Consider the following 27,791-nt stretch of genomic DNA (forward strand, 5'->3'; position numbering starts at 1 on the left):
GAGTGGCCCAGCCAATCCATACGTGTTTTACTAGGTTTTGAGATGGTTTGTTAAACAAGCAGTGGATACTGGATCCAATATATGTAATGCACTATGAAGAGTTAATATCCTCATTATTATAAATCATTAGAAGAAAAACTACATATCTCATTGGGAAAATAGAAAAAGCACATGAACAGACATCCACGCAAAAATAAAGATGTCAATAAACACCTACAAGTAATCAAAGAAATACAAATTAAAACAATGAGATAACACCTTTTGCCTATCAGATTGGCCAAGATTAAAAGACCAATAATGGCCTGAGCAGGCCAGAATGTGGGGTAACTAGAACCCACACTACTCTTGCTTATTTTGTAATGTTTATCAAAAACTGATACAATTCCCTTTAGTCATTTTATTTGATTTATTATTCACTCAATTACTTGCTGCATACTCACAGAGGCCTGTGCTGGAACTTGGAATACAGAGCCAAGTCATGCAACACCTTAATAATTTTGGTTTTATTATTAATTTGGGTTTTATTCTAAGGTGTCACTGAAGGCTTTAGGAGGAAAATAACAAGAGTATTCTGAGTGATGCATGAAGAATAGGGGACAAGAATGGAAATGAGGAACACTAATAGTTCAGGTAAGAGATAACAGTAGCCTGGACTTGAGTCAGTGAGAAGGACAGAGCAAATGAAGGTGACCTGGCAGGACAATGATAGACTGGATACAGAAAAGCAGAGAAATAAAAAACTAACTAAATAAATAAAACAGCACTACTTCTCGATTTTACTTCTAGGAATGTATTCTAAAACAGAATCAGATATGTTCACAAAGACATAACCAAAGATGTCATACCAGTGTTTTCTATAATAACAAAAATAATGGAACAAATCTGAAAGTCCATCTATAAGATTTAAGTAGATAAAGTCATCCATCCAAAGCAATGGAATATTATGCAGTCACTTAAAATTATGTAGATATATGGTTTGTAACAAGAATTACTGACAGGGCACAGCAGCTCATTTCTGTAGTACTAGTGCTTTGGGAGGCTGAAGTGGGAGGATGACTTGAGGCCAGGAGTTCAAGACCAGCCTGGGCAACATGGCGAGACCTTATCTCTACAAAACAATCTAAAAATTAGCCAGGCATGGGGGCACACATCTGTAGTCTCAGCTACTCAGGAGGCTGAGGTGGGAGGATCACTTACACCCAGGAGTTCAAGGTTGCAGTAAGCTATGATTACACCACTGCACTCCAGCCTGGGTGATAGTTCAAGACCCTATTTAAAAAATAAAAATAATAAAATTTAAAAAGTATATTTATTGTATATATGGAAAAGGACCAGCTACAAAATACACAACACAAATACAGTAAAATTCCATTTTTAAATAGTATAATCTTTTATATATAAACATATGCATACACACATTGATGGCTACAAATGCATTACAAAAAATTTAGAAAGCTACACACCAAAATATTAAAATTCTACGTGGCTTGGATTTAACATTTTATTTCATAAATATTTTATACTTCCCATACCTTCTAAAATCTGTGCAACATCAGCTAGGCGCAGTGGCTCACGCCTGTAATCCCAGCACTTTGGGAGGCTAAGGAGGGCAAATAACAAGGTCAGGAGTTCAAGACCAGTCAACATGGTGAAACCCCGTCTCTACTAAAGATACAAAAAAAAAGTTAGCTAGGCATGGTGGCACACGTCTGTAATCCCAGCTACTCGGAAGGCTGAGGCAGAATTGCCTGAACCCAAGAATCGAAGGGTGTGGTGAGCCAAGATTGCACCACTGCACTCCAGCCTGGGAGACAGGGCGAGACCTGTCTCAAAAAAAAAAAAAATCTGTGCAAAATCTGTACTATTTTACGATGGAAGAAAAAAAGTAATTTAAAAAAATACTGACCAGACATTTGGACGACAGTCATTGATTTATTTTTCTAAAAATACTGCAAAGGCAACAATTAAGTAAACTGTTAAGTAAAAGTTTTAAATGAAAACTTAAGATACATAATCTTAAATGGTTAAAAACTGAACAGTCACAATTTTGCCTGCAATACCAGTCTAACAGGAGAATTTGGGGGAGGAGTAGAAAGATTGCAGAACAAAGCAGATATTCAAATAACCAATATTCAATAATTATTAAACCTGCATAGAAAGATCCCCTCACTGAACTGTAAAAGGAGCAATTTGGACTCCCTTGAGATTTGACCTAAAGAGCTATTCATTTTATCTTATTTATGTTCTTGGTTCTTTATAAAGTTCCCCCCTGCCAAGTTGCAAATATAACAGATATCAAAAAGGACAGTTAAAGGTAGTCATTTTGATTTCACATCATCAGATGGATTCTTACCAAGACCAGATATTCTATAAGGCCTTTACCACTGGAAAAGGGCTCAGTTTATTTAAAAATGTCATGACTATCTCATTCCCCAAAGACAAACTCATGGTATTTGCGACTACTGTAAACCCCAGAAAATCACCACCCAGATTTGTTTTCTAAAGATTCTGATGGATTTGCTTCATCAAATTTTACCAGTGACCTTAGTCATCCATACTTACAAAATGGCTACTAAAGAGATGCCTGTCTCCTTAGCATGAAGATACAGCTCCAAAATTTGTTCAAGCCTTTCAAAGGCACCACTATGCCACCTCAGCTCTCCCACCTGCTTGTTTCTCCACAGAGAAATGTCCAGTGGTTCTGTCTTTAACTTCTCTTCTTTAAATAGCACGAAGATGTCAATTTAAAATATTAATCCAAAGTAATAAAAATGTCAGAAACAACCCATGTAAAAGCAAATGAGATCTTCTTTTTATATTATTAATATCTACTCTAATGAGTAAGTGAAAGCAACAATCCAAGTTTGGAATGCTGAGATAAAATTTGCATACCATAAAATTTACAATTTTAAAGTGTAAAATTCAGTGGTTTTTAGTATATTCCCAAGGTTGTACAACCATCACCACTGTCTAATTCAAGAACATTTTCCTCACACCAGAAAGCCCTTACATATTCAAAAAGCAGTTAACAGCCCATTTTTCCCTAGTTACCAACCACTAATCTACTTTCTGTCTATATAGATCTGCCTGTTCTGGACATTTCATATAAATGGAATCACAGCATATGTTGCCTTTTGTGTCTAGTTTCTTTCACTTAGCATAATGCTTCTATCCATGGTGTGGCATGTATCAGTACTCCATTCCTTTTGATGGCCAAATATTATTCCGTTGTATGGACATACCACATTTTGATGATCTATTCATGAACTGAGACACATCTGGGCTGTGGGCTATTATGAATAATGATACTATGAACATTTGTATACAAGTTTTTCTGTGGACAAATATTTTCATTTTTAGGAATGGAATTGCTGGGTCATATGATAACTCTATGTTTAACTTTTTGAGGGACTGCCAAACCGTTTTCTAAAGCAGCTGCACCATTTTACATGGTTTTTCACATTCTTAACATAAACTTAAGAGATGTCAGACTTTCATAGAAGTAGGGGATTTACTCTTATCAAGCTCATTTTGTGTGCCAACTGTTATGCCAGAATTTTATTTAATTTTACCAACAACTCTATAATTCACAAAGCATCTCTATTTTACATAAGAAATTCGATCCCAAAAAATGTTTGTAACCCACTCAAAAATAAATTATTTAGTAAATATCAAACTAGATTCAAACCCAGAGTTGACTTCGAAGCCTATCCTCTTTACCCTATACCATTCAATCTCTACACTTAGATATGCGTACGCTGCCACATACCCAAAGTGGTCTTTGGAAAAGTTGCCTGTTAATAAAACTTATTTAAATCATTGTAAAATATCTTCCCAATGTGAAGATACTTCTAGAAAATTTAAGGTACCTTGTATAAATCAACCTCCGTAATTTATCTTCTTTAGTAAATGATTTCTACATACTTAAAACAAAACTTATCTAAAATTCACCTAAGCATTATACAAATTATTTTCTCCCAAAGTTGTATGCACTGATGAAAAAAAAAAAAAATAGGTATCTTCTGCTATAAACTGAATTGTGTTCCCCTAAAATGTTTATGTTAACGCCCTAACTCTCAACGTGAATACATTTGGAAAAAGGGCTTTTAGGAGGTAACTAAGGTTAAATTAAGTTATAAGGGTAGGGCCCTAATTCAATAGGATTAGTGGTCTTATGAAATGAGGAGAAGAGAGAAATTCTCCCCATCTTCCTGACCCCAGCACTCCCATACCCACCCTACCATGTGAGGACACAGAGAGAAGGATATCTTCTGCAAGTCAGGAAGAGAACCCTCAGCAAAAACCATCCATACTGGCAACCTGATCTCTGACCTCTAGCCTCAGAACCATTAAATAAATAAATTTCTGTTGTTTAAGCCACCCAGTCTATGGTATGCTGTTACAGCAGCCCACACTAATACTTCAAGAGTATCAAATATTCAATGATTGGTATTTGAAGCACTGATGATAATCAAAACAAAGCAAGAACTAAATGGAGAAGAAATAAATTAAACCAAAAGATACGTATATGCTTGTTACTCAAAAATATTTATGAGTTCTTTGGTCAGAGACTTAAAAACAGATTGGGCTGGACGCAGTGACTCAGCCTGTAATCCCAGCACTTTGGGAGGCTGAGGCGGGCGGATCACAAGGTCAAGAGATCAAGACCATCCTGGCCAACATGGTGAAACCCACGCACCTGTAGTCCTAGCTACTTGGGAGGCTAAGGCAGGAGAATGGCTTGAACCCGGGAAGCAGAGGCTGCAGTGAGCCGAGATCGCGCCACTGCACTCCAGCCTGGCGCCTGGTGACAGAGCAAGACTCTGTCTCAAAAAAAAAAAAAAAAAATCAGATTGATGGCCCTTTTATTAACTCAGGACTTAATCATAAAGTCAAGGAAACATGGTATCCTCCAAAGGGCTTAGGATTTAGATAATCCTAAGTCTGACTCTTGTAGCCACTTCCAAGCTTTGTGTTAGAATAAGAAACAAATTCTGGCCAGGTGAGGTGGCTCACATCTGTAATGCCAACACTTTGGGAGGCCAAGAAAGAAGGATCACTTCAGGCTAGGAGTTCAAAACCAGCACGGTCAACATAGCAAGACCTTGTCTCTACAAAACAAAAATTAAATTAAAATTTAAAAAAGAGAGAAAGAAAACCAAATTCTACACCTGTTCCTATAATCAGGATGTTAGTTTTTGCTTGCTTACCTAAATTATGTTATTAACATTTAGTATCCACCAAATACCACACTACACCCTACAATACCCAGTACAGCTTCTAGAACACTACAGGTACTCCAAAAATGGGATTGCTATTGTCAGTGAATAGATTCTACAAAAGAACGTGGCAGTCAAAGTCAAACATTTATATAGGCCACCCACTATTTGCCAAGTATTTTGCTAGTACCATGAATATAAAAATGCAGTCCTTGTCTTCAAGGAACTTACAACGAAGAGGGACAAAAAGAACCACATAATTATAAAACAACAGAATATATGCAATAGAAAAAAATATGTAAAGTGCACTGGAGCACACAGGGATAGTGGGGTGGGGGGCTGGGAGAGCATGTCAAGGACTATGCCCCAGGTCTGACAAGGAATCCCCTTGTTTCTAGTTAGGAAAAATTCATAAACCATTACCTGAAGAAGCATCCACTGAAGTACAGCCTCAACTCACATTCTCTAACTTTTACTTCCACTCAATTCCATCCATCAATTTCAAAGAAGGGAGAGAAAAAAAGAGGAAAAGACAACTTTAAGTTGGCACAGGAAGGGTTTAAGTATCCTTTTACTCTCCTACAACCATATAAAAATTGAAATCACATTTTTCCAAATCTTTCTTACATTCATGATAAAGACTAGATGTTTTACAAGTCTACAAATCACCCCTGTTTTAAGCCTTGTGTAAGATAAATCACCAAAACCTGATTATGTACGTTCTTCTATACTAGCCAAATAGTGCCTCTGTAGTTATTTTGCTTAATCCAACTAGGCCAACAAGGTATCCAAAACCTTAAATACTGAATAAACTTTAGCAAATTTTCTCTATCAATCCACACTCTTATTCAAGACATATTCACTTAGTAAATTTTTACAATACAATACGGACATTCAAAAAATGAGTATTTGGCTCTTCCTCCTAAAATAAACCTCTGTGGGAAAGTGACACATCCAACAGCTACCAGTATAAATGAAGACCCATGGGAACAAAGAGACTACTATTTGTATCCTTTCATGGATATCTCACTTGACACTTCACAAAACAATCCCGTGTAATATAAGATTATCTCCTTTTTTTTTTTTTAACCAGTTTGCTCAATTAACAGGTCAGCATATAAAACCTGGATCTTCTGACCCTTGATTGTACTACACTCTAAAATGTATACAAAATTTATCACTACCACAAATGAAGATACTTCAAAGACCCTAAACATACACACAGGAAGGAAACAGCTTCCTCGCCTATCAAATGAGCAAAATGTGGCCTATTTGACATCCTTGAGCTAAACAAGGTCCCAAGGTGGAGCCCACTGCCCAGAAGTTTTACCCAACTACTCTAACATAGAACTAGGCCTGGAAACAAGGGGAGTAGCATAAATTTAAGGCTTACAAGTGTATAAAGGACCTTCTATTACCATTTGATCCTCACTACTCAGTTAAGGATTATCTTTATTTTTACATATTTTTTAAAAAAATACATCAGTGATATAATGTGATTAGTTCAAGGTACCCCAGCTAGTAAACAGCTTGGACAAATCCTCATATCCCTATTACATCTTTTTATATGAGAAAGTCAGAGTAGCTAGTGGAAGCCTGGACTACGTAAAACGGATCCAAGAATGTAAACACAAAATCTTCTGAGCTCTTCTTAGCCACTAGGCTACATGCAACTATTTTAGATCAGACAAGCTCCTCTTTCAGTAAAATGAAAAAAAAAAAACTCTTAAGAAACAAACCAACTATTTTTTAAAATGCACTTAAAAGGCACACTGTACACGCCTATACACACATTCACATACATATAAACACACACTTCAATTACAAAGTATCTTACACTTTTGAAACATTACATAAACGAAAAATTAGAATAGAACTAAATAGTCAGACAGGACACTAAGAGTACCAGCTTTTTGGTCTCAACCTTTCCATTGTCCTGTATAAGTAATGTGCTTTTTCATTTTTTAAATATTCATCTTTAAGCAAAATATTAACAAGTAAATCTATACATACATTTTATTCATGTAGAATGCCTATGGCTGTTTCAGGAATATAAACTATATTCAGTTATCTTGTGTGTAAGATTACATTATACACAGTGAGAATGCTATTCCTAAAATTAAAGTCATCTGAAAGATATCACTAATACTTCTACCATAATATATTCACCATATCCTCTATTCAGAATTCTGACCAACTTAGTTGGAAATATTCTTTGAAACATCAGAACTACATCTTAATATAACCAAAAAGGACTCAACTTAAAAGGCTAACATTTACGTCCCGCAGTACTTGAAAGCATGATGAAGACTAAGCATATATTAATATAAACTGAAAAGCCATTTCTTAAGAGCAAAATATATCAAAGATTTTGCAACCAGCACAAGATTTTATCCCATACCAATCTCACTTTTACAGATATCTAAGCAAATCTGCGTACTACCTGAGTTGCACAAACCACCTACCAAATAATACAGTTCCTTCCAAAGTGAAAAGCTGATCCTCTTTCCTGCTCTTAAATTATGCAAAATTAGCCTACAAAGAATTACTGTAGACTGCTTAAATAAACTTCAGACCTGTGTACCAAGTTCTATATTTATGTTGCTGAAAAACATCAGTGTGGTTCCTCTCTCCCTACACTTCATAAGGAACAGATCCAAGAAAAGAGCTTAAAAAAGAGAAGTTACTTTTTATTAGAAAACGAACTTTTCAGTGAAGAGGTAATTTACCTGTGACAGATAACATCTATACATGACAGTGATTAAACTTTACTGAATACCCAAAACGGTAACTTTTTTTTAGTTCACAATCTTTGAATTAGACAATTATGACTGTTTTTATTTAAAAATAACCCACTTTTGGCCAGGCGCCTGTGGCTCATGCCTGTAATCCCAGCACTTTGGGAGACCTAAGCAGGCAGATCACAAGGTCAAGAGATCAAGACCATCCCAGCTAACACGCTGAAACCCCATCTCTACTAAAAATACAAAAAATTAGCCAGTCATGGTGGCATACACCCATAATCCCAGCTACTCAGGAAGCTGAGGCAGGAGAATCGCTTGAACCAGGGAGGCAGAGGTTGCAGTGAGCCAAGATCTCACCACGACACTCTCTTTTTTAAAAAAACAAACAAACAAACAAAAAAAACCCACTTTCACTGTTTTACATTTCTCAACGTTAAGATAACTTTACCCAAAGTTTGAAACAACTGATAACTTCTGGTCTGCAAGATCCCTACGGCATTAAATCTCTAAAACAGAAGCCAACAACATAAAATATTACAAGATATAACAGTATGCATATTACAGTTCCTGAGTTTTCAAGGACATCAGTAACTCGATTTTTTAAAAAAAGTCATGCTCAAACATATAACTAAAAGTTTTCAAGCCATATTTTACAAAGATTGTGTTTTTTGTTTTGTATAATTACTTTTTAAACTGATCGCTTATATTTCAAAATAACTTGTGAGAAATCAAGGGAAAAGGGGTTAGTCACCTAGAGACACAACGTTAAACTCACTCTTTAAGGCCATCATAAAGGTAACTTGGAATCAGAGAAAAAAATTCAAATTCACGGTAAGCCTAAGTGAAAATACAACACAGATATATCACAAAATATATACATATAAAAGCAAATTGAAACATGTTCAACCTTGATAGAAAAAAATGAAAAGCAAAGTTTAAAATGGAAACTACTGAAATTGAGAAAGAATTCCAATGACATGACATTTTCTTGCCAAAGCGAAGGAATTTGTAGATTATATCATTCAAATCTCATTGTATTACATTATAAAGGTCTTGGCAACCGTTGGCCATTAATCTTTAACACAAAGGAGATTCAAATCCAAATGAACTGTAAGACTATCCCTTTCAAGAGAGAGAAATGGAGTAATTTACTTTGTCCACAATTGTTTGACCCAAAAGGAAGGCCTTTAAGGATGATAACGCAGAATGGATCAGCCTTCAGTCTACCAAGTCCCATTTCTCACGAAGTCTTGCACCAATCCGAAAAGAGAAGGTTATGGACACAAAACAGGGTTAGGAAAGGCTGGAAAAAATCTCCAATGAATGACACACCACATCATGGTTTATTCTCCTACACAATTTGAGAAACAAAAAAGAAAAATATCACACCATATGTTTCATCGTATCAATTAAAAAAAAATGTTACGACAGTACATTCAATTCTCTTCTTCGGGGCCGCAAAAATAATTTAGCTCCTGTTTTATTGATTACAGAGCAAAGGGAAAAAGCAGCTGCTGCAATGCAACACAGGCTGCTACAGAGGAAGGGGAGAAAAGGCTTTTCCAAACAGATCCCTTCCCCACCCCCGCTTACACACCCCTAACGACTTACTTATCCCAGCCTTTTACTGCCCCCACCACGTGAACCTAAGCCATTCTTTCCCTTCCCCCACCATCGTGAAATTTCACCTTTCACAGCGCCTTCACCTACCCCTACCAGAGGCACTTCATTACCCACAGAGATTTCAGACCTTTCAAACTTTTCTTCCTTTTTTAATTAAACACGAGAGTTAAGAGGCAAAAGTGCATGAAATTTTTACATATATACGGAAAAATACCTGTTTCCCAGCAACATACACGCTTCGATTCTCGAACCCCTCCCCATCTCCCGGGTTTCGCTAGAAAAGGCTAGGGGGAGGCAGCCAGGCGCAAATTAAATTTAGGAAGGGAAATCCTGGGTGAAAGAAGAGCATTTGAGGAAAAATGAGAGAACGGTGAAGCGAGACCCCCAAACCACAGGGGTTGGGGAGGTTTCCAAGAAAGAAAGAGAAATTGGAAGGGACAAAAGGGGAAGAGGGGAGGAACAGACAGGAGACCCGGGGAGACGCGCCCGGCCGGGAGAGGGAAGGCGGGGTCCAAGGAGAGCGGGGGTCGCGGCTCCCGCGGCACAATGGCCCGCCCGGCCCCCGCCCCGCGCGCCCCTCACCTCATGGTGCCGGCGGCGCAGAGGCTTCCCCAGCAGCCGGGAGACGCGGGAGGCGCCGAGCCGAAGGGGGTCTCTCCTCCAGGGGCGGGGAGCAGCTAGGAGATGGGAGACAAGTGTCCAGCTCCTTCGACGGCCAGGGGCTACAACATCTCCTCGCACAAAGCCGAGGCGCCGGCCGGGAGTATGAGAGAAGGGGGCGAGAGAAAGGCTGGGGAGGGGGCGGAGAGGCCGAGGCGCGGAGTGGGTCCCCAGGCGGCCGCCGCCTCCCACCTCCTCGTGGTCCTGCTCCTCCTCCCGGAGCTTCACTCGGACGCCCTCGGAGGGGTGCCCGCCGGGGCCGCGCGCCCGGCCGCCGCTCCACAGGCCCGCGCCCGCCGCGCCGCCGCCGAGGCCGTGTGCAACCGGCAGCTGCTGCAGCCGCGGGAGGAGAGTCGGGATCGCCGCGAGGAGCCCGGGAGGAGGCGGGGCGCGCGGCGGAGGAACACGCAGGCGCCGCCCTCCTCCCCTCCTTCCCCCGGGGGCGAGGGGGCGGCGCGGGGGGAGGGGAGGCGGGGGGCCGGGCGCGCTCCCCCGCGCCGGCGGCCGGGCCCCCGCCGGACTGCGGAGAGCGGGTCTGGGCGGGAGCGAGCGCGGCGGCGGCGGCGGCAGCAGAGTGAGGCTCTTTGTTGCCTTCCTACCCCGCCCCCTGCAGCCCCGTGGGATTCGGGTCGGCCACCCCCCGACACCTCGCACCGGCAGTCGGCCGGGGTTCCTCGGCCGGGGTTCCTCGGCCGGGGTTGTCCTTGACCGTCGGCCCCCTCCCAGTTGCCGCCCCCTCCCAGTTGCCTCCCGCTCCCCAGAGGCTGGGGGAGTTCCAGGGCCTTCCCCGCGGCCGCGGTGCGGAGACCGAGGCGCCGAAACCTCCCGGCAGCCGGACCCGCAGGCACCTGCGTAGGGAGCCGGGACGCGTGACTGGGCATAGGGCCGGACCAGGGGACTCCGGTCGGCTCGCGGCCGGGTGCCCTAGCGCGGGGCGAGTGCTCAACCCGCCCTCTTGCGGTCTCGGGAAGGGGACGAGGGAATCGGGGGGGCGGGTATCCCAGTCAGCCCCACCACCCGCCCCCGTCGCGGCTGCGCCCAGCGATTCCTGCGGAGTTGAGGGGGGCATGTAAATGGAAAATATGGTCATCATTGTTCCCTTCGCTCCTTTTCTTCCCGAGGAATCCCAGCGTGCTGCACCGATGGAAGGAGCTGTGCACACTAGGTATAGGGATGACTTCATCCCCTAACGAACGCAGCCGACTCTCGGGGAAACGCAGTCGCCGGGAGACGCGCGCGGAACCGTGTGTTGCCACAAGAGTGGAAGGAAGAGAAACGCCGCCAGTGGAGCCGCTTTCCAGCGTCATGAGCAAAGAGGGAACCCCGAGCGGGGGGCGGGGAGGGAGAGGAACTAATGATAGTTCTAAATTTTCCGTCATTCCCAATGGTCTTGAAATCACCTCCCTTAATAAGTAGATAGAAAATACTGGCGAGGCAATTTCATTTCAAGTCAAGTCAGGGAGGAGGGCTTCTAGAAAGCCAGAATTGGTCTTTATGGGAGGGTTTTGGGGGTTTTTTTTGTATCTGAAAACAAATACAGTAATAAAATTTTTAACCTACGAATTACAGCCCCTTTTTAGTCCCGAAATAGGGATGTACTTTTCTGTATAAAAGATGAAGAGGATGGAAAAGGGTTATTGCTACAGGGATCCTGTTACTGAAGGATCTCATCCAAAATGGAGGACCTACCATGACTCCAGGAATCCATTCAAAAGTGTTGGTGTTTTGTTTTAAGATGCAGGTACCATCCAAAAGATAGTTATGAAGGTTGGGATAACCGACACTTCCAAATGAAAAGACAAGTTATAGTGATCCGTGGTCAATGCCTGACTTGTCTGTAATAGAACTGTGGAGCCTGTTTTTAAACATAAAAAAGCTTCCTGGTTTCAGCCAGGCGAGGTGGCTCACACCTGTAATCCCAGCACTTTGGGAGGCCGAGTCGGGTTGATCACCTGAGGTCATGAGTTCGAGAACAGCCTGGCCAATATGGTGAAACACTGTCTCTACTACTGGGGAGGCTGAAGCAAGAGAATCACTTGAACCCGGGAAGAGGAGGTTGTAGTGAGCCGAGATCGCGCCATTGCATTGCAGCCTGGGTGACAAATCGAGACTCCATCTCGGAAAAAAAAAAAAAAACCTCCCTGGTTTTAGAGCTCAATGCCGAGTTATTTTATTTTTGGAACCGGCAGCCTTAGACCAACAGCCCTATAGAACCAGTGACCTGGAGGTATGGCACAGGATCAAGGTGGCCTCAGGTAGTAGAAAGCATGATGCCTCTTCCTTAAACATGGTGTACTTGAAGAACGCTAATTTCCACCCACATATCTAATTACAGCTTACCATTACAGAGAGCATTTTATTCAAGGATCTCCAAGCACTGGAGAGAAAACACACTTGCCAGTCAGATGTCGTAGTTGCCATATTGCAAGTAGAGACAGGTAAACAGAGCTCAAGTAACTGGATCAATTAGTGCAACAGGCATGAGTAAAAATCATAGCTAGCAACTATGAGAGTGATTGTCTTACGTAAGTTTCTCCCTGTAGTTTGAAACACATACCTCAACTATTATTCTCTAAATTAACCAAAGAATATGTGCTGTGGAGGTTTTTTCCTTAAAAAAATTGTTAAGACATATTGAACCATCTTGGAAAAGTATTAATAAAACACATTCAACCACAAAGAAGTCTTACCAATTTGCCTTAGTCCATTCATAGCAATACAGTAAATCTGACAGAGCTTATGTTTCAGGGAAAACTCTTACAAAGGGCCAAAAGGGGTGGAGAGAGTGCTGTAATGACTCAAGCTATCTCCTGCCAGACACAAGAAACAAGGATAAAAATTTCTTACAGATGACTCCATAACCTACTTCTCATTTGTGAAAGTTAATCCATCCTGTGCTAAATAAGTGATATATCACATCATCTTTATTCTAACAGCAAATGTTCCAATGGTATGGGCACCAAATTAAGCAATCCAAGTGGAAAATGCCGTTCTTATTGTCTATGTTTATTAAAAATGTACCAGCCAAGAATTTTGGCTGCCTACAACCATTTCCATCCTTTTGGATGGCAGTCTGCCAACTCACAAGTTGGTCATAGCATTGCCTTTTGGATTTAGATATTGCAATGGATGGCCTGACCTCCCAAGGTCATTCTGTGGAAGGGCAATTTGTTGGCTGTGACAAAATGTTATTGCTTCTTGTTCATATTTGGTTTAACATTCAAAGAGGGCAAAAGGGATACTTGAGGTAGGAAGTCACAGACTAATTCTGGTCACAAAGGAAATGCTGTGGAATGTGTTACCATATAGAATAGAAGAATTTTAGAGATGGAAGGAATGTTTAGTCCAGCCCACTCATTTTTCAGAAAAGAAATGAGACCCACAGAGGTTAAGTAACTTGCCCACAACTTATACTCAGGATTTCTAATTATTGGTTCATTGTTCCTTCTACTGTATCAAACTACCTTCCTACAGGATAAGAGTGCATTAAGGCAGTAACAAGTAAAGCTGATTCTCTTCTCATAAACTCTGCTTAAAAATTAGGCCTGGGCCTGGCATGGTGGCTCATGCTTGCAAACCCAGCACTTTGGGAGGCTGAGGCAGGCAGATTGTTTGAGCCCAGGAGTTCGAGACCCAGCCTGGGCAACATGGCGAGAGCCCGTTTCTATAAATTGTTTTAAAAATTAGCCAGGTGGCCAGGCACGGTGGCTCAATGCCTGTAATCCCAGCAATTTGGTAGGCCAAGGTGGACGGATCACAAGGTCAGGAGTTCAAGACCAGCCTGGCCAACATAGTGAAACCCCATCTCTTTTAAAAATACAAAAACTTAGCCAGGCATGGTGCCTGTAATCCCAGCTACTCAGAAGGCTGAGGCAGGAGAATCACTTGAACCCAGGAGGCAGAGGTTGCAGTGAGCCAAAATCGCACCACTCTACTCCAGCCCGGGTGACAGAGCAACGCTGGGTCTCAAAAAAAAAAAAAAAGAAGAAACATACTCAGTTCTTAACATCAAGTATATAGACCTCAGCTTTCCCTCAGAGAACATTTTCACCCCTGCTTTTTTTTTTTTTTTTTTTTGAGACGGAGTCTTGCCCTGTCACCCAGCCTGGAGTACAATGACAATCTCGCCTCACTGCAACCTCTGCCTCCCGGGTTCAAGTGGTTCTCCGGCCTCAACCTCCTGAGTAGCAGGAATTACAGGCGCATGCCACCACTCCTGGCTAATTTTTTGTATCTTTAGTAGAGATGGGGTTTCACCATGTTGGCCAGGCTGGTCTCAAACTCCTGACCTCGTGATCCACCTACCTTGACCTCCCAAAGTGCTGGGATTATAGGCGTGAGCCACCACGCCCAATCTTTTTTTTTTTTTTTTTAAGATGGAGTCTCGCTGTGTCGCCCAGGCTGGAGTGCAGTGGTGAGAGCTCTGCTCACTGAAACCTCTGCCTCCAGTATTCAAGCAATTCTCTTGCCTTAGCCTCCCCAGTAACTGGGATTACAGGCACTCACCACCACGCCCAGCTGATTTTCATATTTTTAGTAGAGACAGCTTTTACCATGTTGGTCAGGCGGATCTTGAACTCCTGACCTCAGGTGATCTACCTGCCTTGGCCTCCCAAAGTGCTGTCATTACAGGCGTGAGCCCCTGCGCCCAGTCACCCCTGCTTAATATCACAGTAGGAGGCCTGCTCCAAGCCCTAGGTGTACAGTACACAGACATCACATTGGCCTATACATTTGTTAGCAGTGTGTACTCAGAAAATGAAACAAAACTGGCTTCTGTTGAAGATGAGTTTGCTGCAGGAGTGTTGTCAGTCTGGCTCTGAGGGTTCACTTGGAACATGCCTTGTTTAAATTCATCCGATAGCATCAGTGTAGGCTCGTCCTCCATTTATGGGCATGAGGAGGATGCATGACTAATGCTACTCAGCAGTCAGGAAATCGGTGCTAAGGATTGTAGGCACAGTCTCCCCCATCACCCAAAAAAAGGCTCTCCCTCGAAAAATTAAGAGTTACTTTACGGATGGGTGAGGAAGAGAAGGTAGTTTGGAGTGAACTTGATCATACACTTTCTACTTACACGTAACAGTATTTTCTTTTGTGGCAGTTAGTTCACAGTATAATTTTTGTTTGTCTCCCCAAGAATGGGAAAAAAAATAATGTAGAACATGATATTCCAGTAGGATTCAAGATATTTTTATTTCTCATCTTTCGGCTTTAGCTGTCCATATATAATCTCAGCTCTAAAATATTATCAGGAGACATAGACATTAGAGGAAACTATTTGCCTCTCTGCCTTTTGCATTTTTCTTCTATTTGTCATTTTTCTCCCTTCCAAATTAGGATTTATTCAGCTAATTTCATTTCTTCTTCCCCAGAGTCTCTTTCTTTTCTTAGCTCTACAGTGTTTAGATTTGGCAGAAGATTCCCATAGCCTGAATGGTTTTGGAGTAACATTACTCTGTAGAGGCCATATTCTATAAAATGCAATGTGTTTTTTCCCACAAAATTCAGCTATGGATGCCATTTAAAGAATATGGCAGGTGGGCTCCATTTCTAGATAACAATCAAATCATAGTCCTTTAGAAATTAGATTGAAAATAAGTATCAAGCCTGGTGCAATGGCTCATTCTTGTAATCGCAGCACTTTGGAAGGCTGAGACAGGAGGATCACTTGAGCCCAGGAGTTCAAGAACAGGCTGAGCAATATAGTGAGACTCCATCTCTACAAAAATTAAAATACTAGCTAGGCATGGTGGCATGCACCCGTAGTCCCAACTACATAGGAGGCTGAGGGTGGAGAATGGCTTGAGCCAGGAGGTTGAGGCTGCAGTGAGCCATAATCACACCACTGCACTCCAGCCTGGGCGACAGAGCAAGACCCTGTCCTCTGCAAAAAAAAGAAAAGAAAGAAAAAAGAACTATCATCACAATCTAATTCTGAACTCTTAGCTCCTATTTTTAAAAATGTAGCTTGTAGCTAGGGGAGAAAAGAAAAGATTGGTACCCTCTTTCTTGCATTGAAGTGATTTACTGTAATAAAACTTGAGAATACCAATTTTCACAGACAATACAATCAGGTGACAACTGACCATACAGCATTTCCTCAAAGGAGATCAGGAAAAAAGTTATGAAAGAAAAGATTATTTTCTGGCTAATTACGATACAGAAGGAAGATATTACCACTAGGATGTATCCTAAACAAATGGTCTAAAATTAATTCACACTGCTTAACACCACACTTTTATCCCATCTTTCAGGTAAATTTCAAAGCTCATTAAAAATCTCAATTATCTTTCTCTTTGAAACTGTTGCTAAGTATGGTGACCTGGCCAAATTCTACTTTGAGAAATTATCTTCAAATGTTCATTTTCTTGGGTTTAATGTCCAAATTCAACCTCTAGTCAAGTCTTTCTAAGGTTGAAAGCAGGAAATAATCAGAAAAATAATGTTATTACATGTCATTAGTTATAATACTTTCATTTGGCCTCCAAACATTCTAATACCCTTAACTCATTTATCATGAATACCAACTTAAAATGAAGTAAAATGTTGATATTGTATTCATTTTGTATATGAAGCAGTTGAGTCCTTCGATCAAAGTAGCCAGTGATTGAATACTGTTTTTGGTAGTAAACGAATTGAACAGCAAATAAAAAATTAAAGCCATTGAGGGAAGAATTTAGCCTCTTATTTCAGGCCCCTCTCTGTGGGAATACCTACCTTTGATGGAACCTGACACGAACAAGCTTTATATTTGAGAAAAATAATGTTATTTGGGCTGGGTGCCGTGGCTCACGCCTGTAATCCCAACACTTTGGGAGGCTGAGGCAGATCACAAGATCAAAAGATCGAGACCATCCTGGACAACATGGTGAAACCCCGTGTCTACTAAAAAAATACAAAAATTAGCTGGATGTGGTGGCATGCACCTGTAGTCCCAGCTACTTGGGAGGTTGAGGCAGGAGAATTGCTTGAACCCGGGAGGTGGAGGTTTCAGTGAGCCTGGCGCCTGGTGACAGAGCAAGAGTTTGCCTCAAAAAAAAAAAAAAAAGAAAAGAAAATAATGTTATTTGAGTGGCAAGAATGTAAGGGATGAATGTAGCTAAGTGATTGGTTGACCAATAGTAATATTTACAATTAACATAAGTAACTGCTAGGCACTTACTTACATTAACTTCGTTAATCCTCACAACATTCCTATGAAGTAGGTATCATTATAGTCATGCCTGCTATACAACTCATGAAAGTGAGGCACAGAAAGGTTAAGAGACTTGCCCAAAGTCACACAGCTAGTAAATGAGAAAGCCAGAAAGGCCAGTTTCATAGCCCACGCTGTTAACGTCTACACCACAGGATCTCTTCTATTTCACTTTACTTCCTCTGATTTAGAAGAAGGAGAAGGAGGAGGAGGAGGAGGAGGAGGAGAAGGAAGAAGGAAGAAGGAAGAAGGAGAAGAAGGAGAAGAAAGAAGAAGAAAAAAAAGCCTCAAGGTCCACTTAAGAAATGAAAGTAACACAGGTAAAAATAAAACAAACAAAATACTCTCAATTCCTTAACTTCCTCATTCTGCCGCTAGAAACTACAGAGATATCCTATCTGGTAAATCATGACACTTCTAACTCCCAAGCAATAAATAAGGCTTTCCATTAGGCACAGATTTGATTTCTAGTGCCTAGGCTTGTGGCTTTGTACACTGCAGGGGCTGAATAAATGAGTTAAAATGAGCCTCCAAATTACGAACTCCAAATTAATGTTAGGACTTCCATTTCCAAAATAGTAATACTGCTGAGAAGTAAATAGCCATTGATTCATTTACCACTCCTTCAGCTTAGATATCTCAGGCATACAACTAGTGGAGGTTTTAAAGAGCTAATAGGGGTAGAGTTACTTAAACCAACTCAGTTAACCAAAAACTCATAGAAATGCTAACATTTTTTGTTGAACACAGGGTGTTAAAATAAAGCCAAGCCTGAGCACGTGCACACATGTGTGTCGTCTCTTGTGTTTTTGTTGCTGTTTTTTTTTTTTTTAACAAATAACTGCCTATATTTAATGTATATAATTTGCTGAGTTTCGATATATGCATATACCTGTGAGCCAGTGTTTTTTGTTTGTTTGTTTGTTTTGTTTTGTTTGAGACAGAGTTTCGCTCTGTTGCCCAGGCTGGAGTACAGTGGCGCAATCTCGGCTCAACACAACCTCTACCTTCCAGGTTCAAGTGATTCTCCTTGCCTCAGCCTCCAAGTAGCTGGGACTACAGGCACGCGCCATCATGCCTGGCTGATTTTTGTATTTTTAGTAGAGACAGGGTTTCACTATGTTGGCCAGGCTGGTCTCAAACTCCTGACCTTGTGATCCACCAGCCTCAACCTCCCAAAGTGCTGAGATTACAGGCATGAGCCACTGTGCCCAATCAATGTGTTTTTAAAGGTGTTCTGAGAATGTCTAACATTCTCTTTCTTAACATTCTAATCAGTATCAGAGAGTAGCTAAGGGATACTGTACCCTCAAAGTAACCTCTTGCTATATTTAGCTTTGGTTGTCTGCAAACCAATTTGGCATAAAAGTCTTACTCTAGGATGAGATGTACCAAAGTCTTTGACAATAACTCATGTATTTCTTCATTTATATTCTTGTGAAAAACTTTTTTTTAGGACTTGCTCATTTAAAATTTATCACCAGTGAGTGTGGTTATATTTCAGGGAAAGGCCCTGAATAGAAACCTACTATCCTAGCTTCCCATTCAGGTTTTCTTGTCTAACTCAGGTGGCATTTTATATCTGTCAACATCTCATAATTAGTTTGTCTTTAAATAGCTCCTGTTCTGTGTGTTTTTTTGTAATGTTCACTGAGCATCTCATTGTACTTGATTTTATTCAGTGTCTCTCACTTGCAAATAATATTTCCCTTCAAAAGTTCACAGTCTGGTCTTTTCCTTCTTATTTTTCACTTTATTTTCTCTCCTCCTACTAGTGAGATGGTGATTCTTGATTTGTTTTATTTGAGTTATTTATGTCTTCCGGCCTCTGTTTAATATCAAGTCTGGCTTGGCATTCTTTTCCTACTGAATGATGCCCAAATTAAGTTAAGAAGCAACTCCTAAGAAATCTGGCCTGTGATTCTTCACGGTCTTGTGGTATCCCAAGCACTGGACAGTATGTTTAATTTTGAAAGTTGATGTAACTAGTTAATAGTTTATGTCAGGTTTGATTCAAGACTTGCTTTCCAGAGTAACTGTTCCAAAACTAGATGAGGAGATAGAGTAGGGAAGGATAAATTAAAGCAGTCTAGGTAGAGGTGGCTCACACCATAATCCCAGCACTTTGGGAGGCCAAGGCGGGTTATTACTTGAACCCAAGAGTTCAAGACCAGCCTGGGCAACAAGGCGAAATCTCGCCTCTACCAAAAGTACAAAAATTAGCCGGGCTTGGTGGCGCATGCCTGTAGTCCCAGCTACTTGGGAGTCTGAGGTGGGAGGATGGCTTGAGTCCAGGAGGCAGAGGTCTCAGTGAGCTGAGATCATGCCACTGCACTCCAACCTGGGCTACAGAGATAGACCCTGTCTCAATCAATCAATCAGTCAATCAATCAATCAAATTAGTGAGGCAATTTGCTCTCTTGGTTAAGTCCTATTCATTTGGCATCAACCAGTAGAATATAAGACCCTAACTGGCCTTATGATCGGGCTCCTAGAGAGAACAGTCAATGGAATATAATAACAAGGGGTCCTGATGCCAACTTAACTATTCCCACCATTACCATCATCCTCATCAAAGAAAAGGAGCTTTTCTGCTTTGACCTTCCATCTGGTCTTTTTGTTAGGATTCTGGTTGCCAGTGATAGAAACCCAATTCAAAGTAGCTTAATGTTACTATATATTTTCAGTGCTCTTCCTGCTAGCTAGATCCAGGATTCAAACAATGGTAACCTCTCCGTCTCTTAGCTCTGCCTATCTTTGCCTTTCTTTGTGTTTTGACCTATTTTCGCCTCCTATATATAGTCCCAACTTCACTTTCTACCAGTACTGTGATCCCAAAGCTGGACAATCTGTCCAAGTAGCAAAGTCTCTCTGATTGGACCAGCGTGAGTCACATGGCCATCCTGAACCACTGGCTGCAGCCAGGGTGAAGAGGTTTTCTTATTGGCCAGGACCAAATCATGGGCCCACCCTTGGTCAGTAAGACAGCTCTCTTACTGGAAGCGGAGGGACATAAAATAATATACTGGGCAACCAAATCCAAAACTACTTAAAGAGCCTCCAGCTAGGGAGAGTGGGTTTAACTAAATAAGAACAACATTCTTGAGTGAGGTACAAGGAATGGGTATGGGAATGATTTTTCTTTGGTGGTAGGAGTCAATTTGCAAAGAACAGATACCTTGCCAGGCCAGGTGGCTCACACCTATATAATCCCAACATTTTGGGAGGCCAAGGCGGGTAGATCTCTTGAGGTCAAGAGTTCAAGACCACCCTGGACAACATGGTGAAATCCTGTCTCTACTAAAAATACTAAAATTAGCCAGGTGTGGTGGCATGTGCCTATGGTCTCAGCTACTCGGGAGGCTGAGGCAGGAGAATTGCTTGAACCCAGGAGGCGAAAGTCGCAGTGAGCCAAGATCACACCACTGCACTCCAGCTTGAGAGACAGAGAGAGACTATCTCAAAAAACAAACAAACAAACAAACAAACCCAGGAAGCAGAAACCCCTGACAGTAATATTTCCACAGGCTCAAACACAGCCATAGGTGCTTCCACAGAGGCTCTGGGCTCCTTTGATGTTAAGCTTGTGCCAACAGCCTGCTCACCTCAACAGAATAATAGACCAGAGTGATAGAGGCTGCAGCACCATAAAGTCCCTGGATCTCCCTCCTTTTCTTCCTTCCCTGATCCCTCCCTCCTTCCCAACTGTGGCAGATTTTTTACAAAAATTGTCATAATCATTACGCTGTCAATATCCATGCCTTTGGTTGGCCTCTCCCACACTAACCGAGCTTGGCCCTGTGGCTTGCTTTGGCCAGTGGTACAATAGCAAATGTGACACAAGAAGAGACTTGTAAAGGGCTTGTGCAACAGGACCCACCCTTTCTTGCTGCTCTCTGGAAACCTGTGATGGCCATGTGAAGAAGCCTGGACTGGTTTCCTGAAAAATGAGTGACTTCATGGAGTAGAATTGAGTTGTTCAAGCTGAGGCTCTGGACCAATAGCCAGCCAACTGAAAGATTGTGCATGAGACCATTCTAGACCATTCAGCCCCAGGTGAGGTGATCTAGACCAAAATAACTGCCCAGTCAACCCACAGAATTATGAGAAATACTGGTGATTGTTTTAAGGCTACTAAAGTTGTGGATTAGTTTGTTATACAATCAAAGCTAACGGAGAGGCCAATTCTCTTCTTCAACAACTTCCCATACATTTTTGAATAGAGCAATGGCCCCTGCACTGAGGGGAATATTTGTGGTTGAAACTCTTGCTCCAGTTGAAAGATGTTCACTTTTGCCCAAGATCTTATATCCAGGCATGTTCTTAAGACTTCGCAGAGTCCATGAGCCTTGATGTACCACAACTACTCACTACTGGTTCATGGGTTGATATTCTTTGGAGTTCTTTCTCCAGAAGGGGGCAGGAAATCCAAGATGGAAAGGATAAGAATGATAAAAAGGTGGGCAGGACGCGGTGGCGCACGCCTGTAATCCCAGCACTTTGGGAGGCTGAGGTGGGTGGATCATGAGGTCAAGAAATCGAGACCATCCTGGCCAACATGGTGAAACCCTGTCTCTACTAAAAATACAAAAATTAGCCGGGCGTGGTGGCATGCAGCTGTGATCCCAGCTACTCTGGAGGCTGAGGCAGAAGAATCACTTGAACCCAGGAGGCAGAGGTTGCAGTGAGCCAAGATTGCGCCACTGCACTCCAGCCTGGCGACAGAGCAAGACTCCGTCTCAAAAAAAAAAAAAAAGATAAAAAGGTGGAATCTCTGAGGGCACCAGATTACATGCGGTTAAGGTAGGCGTTATTATTTATTCCTTCATTTTGAGACAGAATCTCACTCTGTCACCCAGGAATCATGCAGTGGCACGATCTCGGCTCACTGTAACCTCCACCTGCTAGGTTCAAGCGATTCTCCTGTCTCAGTCTCCTGAGAAACTGGGACTACAAGCACAGACCACCATGACCAGCTAATTTTTGTATTTTTAGTACAGACAGGGTTTTATCATGTTGGCCAGGATGGTCTCAAACTCCTGACCTCAGGCGATTTTCCCCCCTCCCCAGCCTCCGAAAGTGCTGGGATTACTGGTGTTAGCCACCATGCCCAGCCCTATTTATTTATTATTTTATTTTTGTCGAGACAGAGTCCCACTCAGTCACTCAGGCTGGAGTGCAGTGGCACAATCTCAGTTCACCACAACCTCCACCTCCCAGGTTCAAGTGATTCTCATGTCTTAGCCTACCAAGTAGCTGGAACTACAGGTATGCACTACAGGCCCGGCAAAGTTTTATATTTTTAGTAGAGACACGGTTTCACCATGTTGGCCAGGCTGGTTTTGAATTCCTGACCTCATGATCTGCCCGCCTCGGCCCCCGCAAAATGCTGGGACTATAGGCATGAGCCACTGCGCTGACCCTATTTATTTATTTTTGAGACAGGGTCTCACTCTGTCTCCCAGGTTGAAGGAGGAGTTCTTGAGGCCATGAACAAGAGCTGTAACTTGATATCAGATGATCTAGATTCTTATTTCCTTCTCTGCTTGTTTTCCTTTTGTTGTTCAGAAATCTCTGGTAAAGTCTTGTTTGAATGTTCCAAATTGCTCTCAGCTGGTCCACAAGGTAGTAAAGGAAGAGTTTTTGTCCATGCTCAAGTTCAAGTTTCTAGAGAGAACAGCATCCCTCTCATGCTATCAGGGTGATGGCAGAGGAAAATACTCTCTCTAATCCACCTAATAAATTCCTTAGGAATAAACACTTAGGAATCAGCTCCTATTCAGGTATGCTTGGCAGAGTTCTCAGTGAGAGGCCATTGTCTCTATGTCATGGATAAGGAGGCAGGCATGAGTTGGGATAAAACTCATCTTTCTTTCCAATTTGAAAAAGACACTGAGGTCATCCCTTAGAAGAGTTCAACGAGGCCTTTTCTCTCTAACGGGGGAAGAGGGAAGGAAGACAATATTCCTGGAGGTCTCAGAACAATATTTTAGATCTTGGTCTCCAGACGTACTAGGCAGCAGTCCAGTGGAGTAACTGCAGTGAAGTTAGATTATATGAGATCCAAGAAGGCTATAATAAGGGAACAGAGAGCTCAAGACACTTAGATCTCAATAGAAGCTGACATCTGGGTCAGGAAGAGGAAAGAATCAAGGCTGATAAGAGGGGGAGGGAAATTCTTTACAAATACCTGGGATGCAGCAGTCTGGAAGGGGTTCTGGGAACCAGCTATATTGCATATCAATATAAACCTGGCCTCACCGGAGGACTCCTCAGTTTTTTTCACTAGGGACCTAAGCCACGCTCTGCTGCTTTGGAAAGATTGATTATCTTGTGATCTATGCCAGATGACAAGATATTTATTAATTAATTTATTTATTTTCGAGACAGAATCTTGCTCTGTTGTCCAGCCTGGAGTGCAGTGGTGCTATCTCAGTTCACTGCAACCTCTGCCTTCCAGGTTTAAGCAATTCTCCCTGCCTCAGCCTCCCGAGTAGCTGGGATTATAGGCACCTGCCACCACACTCAGCTAATTTTTGGATTTTTTAGTAGAGATGGGGTTTCACCATGTTGGCCAGGCTGGTCTTGAACTCCTGACCTCAGGTGATCCACCTGCCTTGGCCTCCTAAAGTGCTGAGATTATAGGCATGAGCCACTGTGCCCAGCCCAAGAGGCCTATATCAATCACTCCTTTTAAAAAAGCTTTCAATGAAAGCCAGCTTGAAGTAAGAGAATTCTTTCTCGTGTAATGAAATCTCAGAAAAGGCAGGGCTGAACAGCATCTTAAAAACATCAGAACTCTGTCTTCTATTTTTTACCCTCCGTGAGTATTAGCTTCTTTCTTTCAGATTGGCTTCTTCACAAAGCTGTAACCACAGTGGGCAGCAGCTCCTGGCTCACCTCTTCCTTGGCCACCAGAGAAGGTTAGGCTCTTCCCCCAATAAACTGTAGGTGGGGGAAAACTGGGGAAAGGCTCTGATTGATTTACTTGGGTCTTGTGCCTATATCCCACCCAAACACTGGTCAGGAGGTGAAGTACTTTTATTGATTCTTCTAGGGTCATATGCCCAGCTTCAGAGCCTTCCTAAAATCATACCACTGGAGGGAGGGAAGAGAGACTTCCCTTCAAAGAAGGGAGGGATTACTCCCTGACGATAGAAATAAAACAGTGCTAGGTTCTTCTCATTTTCTTACCAAGTTCTGCCTCTTCCCGATGAATCACACATTTAAGGAGTAAGATGGAAAAGAATAGAGAAAAACCTAAAATAATGGCATAATAACAAGTTCTGAGCAATGTCATTCTCTTTTTTCCCTCTATTATCCTCCATATTTTACTTTTTCCCTAGGTGTGTAATAAAAATCATGAAAAGAAGAATGCAAATAATAAGGAATAAAGAATTTTTGAAACAAGCAGTATTAAAGATAACCCAGTCATTGTATTAAGCCTAAATACATAAATAAAGCAGCAGAGATGCATTTGAATGTAGAAAGAATGACATCATCAACATTGAGGGAAAAAAATAGAGAAAAATATTTTTTAAAAACTTTTCTAGGCCAGGCGTGGTGGCTCATGCCTGTAATCCCAGCACTTTGAGAGGCCGAGGTGGGTGGATCACCTGAGGTCAGGAGTTCAAGACCAGCCTGGCCAACATGGTGAAACCCCGTCTCTACCAAAAATACAAAATTATCTGGATATGGTGGTGCATACTTGTAGTCCCAGCTACTCAGGAGGCTGAGGTAGGAGAATTGCTTGCACCTGGGAGGTGGAGATTGCAGTGAGCTGAGATTGTGCCACTGCACCCCAGCCTGGGCAACAGAGCAAGACTCCATCTCAAAAAATAAAAAATAAAAAAAGAAATCTGCCTTTAAGCAAGTTGTTTACCCTCTCTAGGCCTCCATTTCCTTATCTGTAAATTGAGAGAGTTAGAATCATTGATTTATAATACCTTTCCAGTTATTTTCTTTTTCTTTTTTTTTTTTTTTTTTTTGAGACAGGATCTTGCTCTGTCACCCAGGCTTTGATCATAGTTCTGCAGACTCCAGCTCCTGGCTCAAGTGATCCTCCCACCTCAGCCTCCCGAGTAGCTGGGACTACAAGTATGCACCACCATGTCCAGATGCTTATTTATTTATTTAGTAGAGACAGGGTCTCTGCTTTGTTGCCCACCCTGGACTTGAACTCAGCCTCACGTGATCTTCCTGCTCCAGCCATTCAAAGCGCTGGGATTATAGGTGTGAGCCACTATACCCAGCTTCTTTCCACTTCTAATATTATTTGATTTATTTTGTTTCTAGTGTATTTAAATTCTATGTTTATATTATGAAATCCAGTAAAATAGTATGTTTGAATGTATCGCGAAACTGGATGATGGATCAAATGTGCTAATTAGATAATGCTGGATTATCAATGACACTTTGAGGGGCCACATCTTTTTTTTTTTTTCTTTTGAGATGGAGTTCGCTCTGTCACCAGGCTGGAGTGCAGTGGCAAAATCTCAGCTCACTGCAACCTGCACCTCCCAGGTCCAAGCGATTCTCCTGCCTCAGCCTCCCGAGTAGCTGGGATTACAGGCATGTTCCACCATGCCCGGCTAATTTTTGAATTCTTAATAGAGACGGGGTTTCACCATGTTGGCCAAGCTGGTCTCGAACTCTTGACCTCATGATCTACCTGCCTCATCCTCCCAAAGTGCTGGGATTACAGACATGAGCCACCGTGCCCGGCCCAAGGGGCTTCATCTTATTCCCTATGAAGTATAAGATGAAAATACCTGGACTCTCCTCAGTTAACTTTGCTAGCAGATGTGATCATGAAGAATTATGATTTGTTACTATTTTTAGTCTGAATCTACAATGCAGCAGCAACAGCACATTCTCACACTTTCCTATAAGTTTATGCCTTTATATATGTCTATATATTGTGGGGGGTTTTCTTCTTTTATGGTTTGGGGGAAGACAAAAGGAAGAAGAAAGATAATACTAGAAAACTGTAATCTATCATTTAATTTTATTAGGGATTACTACCTAAATTGTAACTTATAGTATTTATAATGTAAAAAAAATGTTTACTCAAGTATGTCAAATTTAAAATATATGATGAAGGCCGGGCACGGTGGCTCATGCCTGTAATCCCAGCACTTTGGGAGGCTGAGGTGGGCAGATCACATAAGGGCGGAAGTTCAAGACCAGCCTGGCCAATATAATGAAACCCTGTCTCTATTAAAAATATAAAAATTAGCTGAGTGTGGTGTTGGGCACCTCTACTCCCAGCTACTTGGGAGGATGAGGCAGGAGAATCGCTTGAACCCGGGAGGCAGAGGTGGTAGTGAGCCAAGATCTTGCCACTGTACTCCAGCCTGAGCAACAGAGCAAGACTCCATCTAAAAAAAATAAAAATAAAAATAAAAAATAAAAATCTGATGAAGACTTCTTTTCATATGGAATATAACAAATATTCTATTTTATTTTTAAATAATGTTAACATTCTTTTTTTTTTTTATTGAGACAGAGTTTCACCATGTTGGTCAGGCTAGTCTCAAACTCCTGACCTCAGGTGATCCACCTACCTCGGCCTCCCAAAGTGCTGGGATTACAGGTGTGAGCCACCGCGCCTGGCCATAATGCAAACATTCTACCACAGTTTTTGACCTATAAATCCAGGAGTTTTTTTTCTATGTGATTATCCTGGATAAAGTTAGACAATGAGGCAGTCTATCATAGCTTCTTAACTTCTTTCCAGTATTATAGCTTCTGTTAGCTGGCAACAAGCAGAGCCAAATCCACAATTTGGATTTCAGATTTAGTTAGTGGTAAATCATTTGTAAGACCCAAGACACACAAAGCTGCAGCAGTGACAATATCCTCCCCAAGCATTTCAGAAGGATCTCAAGCACACTGCCAACATTTATTAATTGCCCTATAAAAAGACACACATGAAGGCATGAGCACCAGAAGGTCTGACAATGTCAAAACATCACTGGGATTACTGTTAACTGTCATTTATTTCTGAAGCAAAAGCTGCTCATGGAATTATAGAACAATTAATAAACCTCCAGGTCTCCTTCATATATTTAAAGAGTTTTTGCCCAAATTATGGATTTTCTTCCTCCTCCAACAGTTTGAATGCCGCATTGAATTACCCTATTCTACATGTCTCTTTCCCATATGAATATTGTTGCCCATAGTCCTGCCATTTAGAATCCAGGATCTACAGATCCCCTGTGGGTGTCTTTCACATCTGTGAAATGGTGGTAACACTCTTGGAAAGGAGTCTACCTAGCAATGCTCCTGTAAAAACTAATCACAGGTTTATTTATTTACTTTTTTTTTGAGCCAGGTGGTCTTACA

The 27,791-nt window shown here is 41.8% G+C and overlaps 1 protein-coding gene across 2 annotated transcripts in view; it reads right to left on the reverse strand.

Annotated features, from left to right (window-relative positions):
- The window catches only part of ENAH (ENAH actin regulator), a 158,976-nt gene extending 148,560 nt beyond the window's left edge, over nucleotides 1–10,416 (reverse strand). Inside the window, exon 1 of one of the 2 annotated variants that reach the window (XM_064383555.1) lies at nucleotides 10,169–10,416. In XM_064383555.1, coding sequence (XP_064239625.1) covers nucleotides 10,169–10,173 — 5 coding nt within the window. In that variant the 5' untranslated portion in view covers nucleotides 10,174–10,416. Of the gene's footprint in view, nucleotides 1–5,642; nucleotides 5,669–10,168 lie in introns of those variants that run through there. The other variant, XM_064383558.1, reaches the window with a different exon arrangement.
- Nucleotides 10,417–27,791: the final 17,375 nt, after the last annotated feature.

The sequence above is a fragment of the Aotus nancymaae genome, unplaced genomic scaffold (assembly GCF_030222135.1).
Source record: "Aotus nancymaae isolate 86718 unplaced genomic scaffold, 86718_ANA_hifiasm-v0.15.2.pri h1tg000032l_0, whole genome shotgun sequence".
In the NCBI taxonomy this organism is placed as follows: Eukaryota; Metazoa; Chordata; class Mammalia; order Primates; family Aotidae; genus Aotus; species Aotus nancymaae.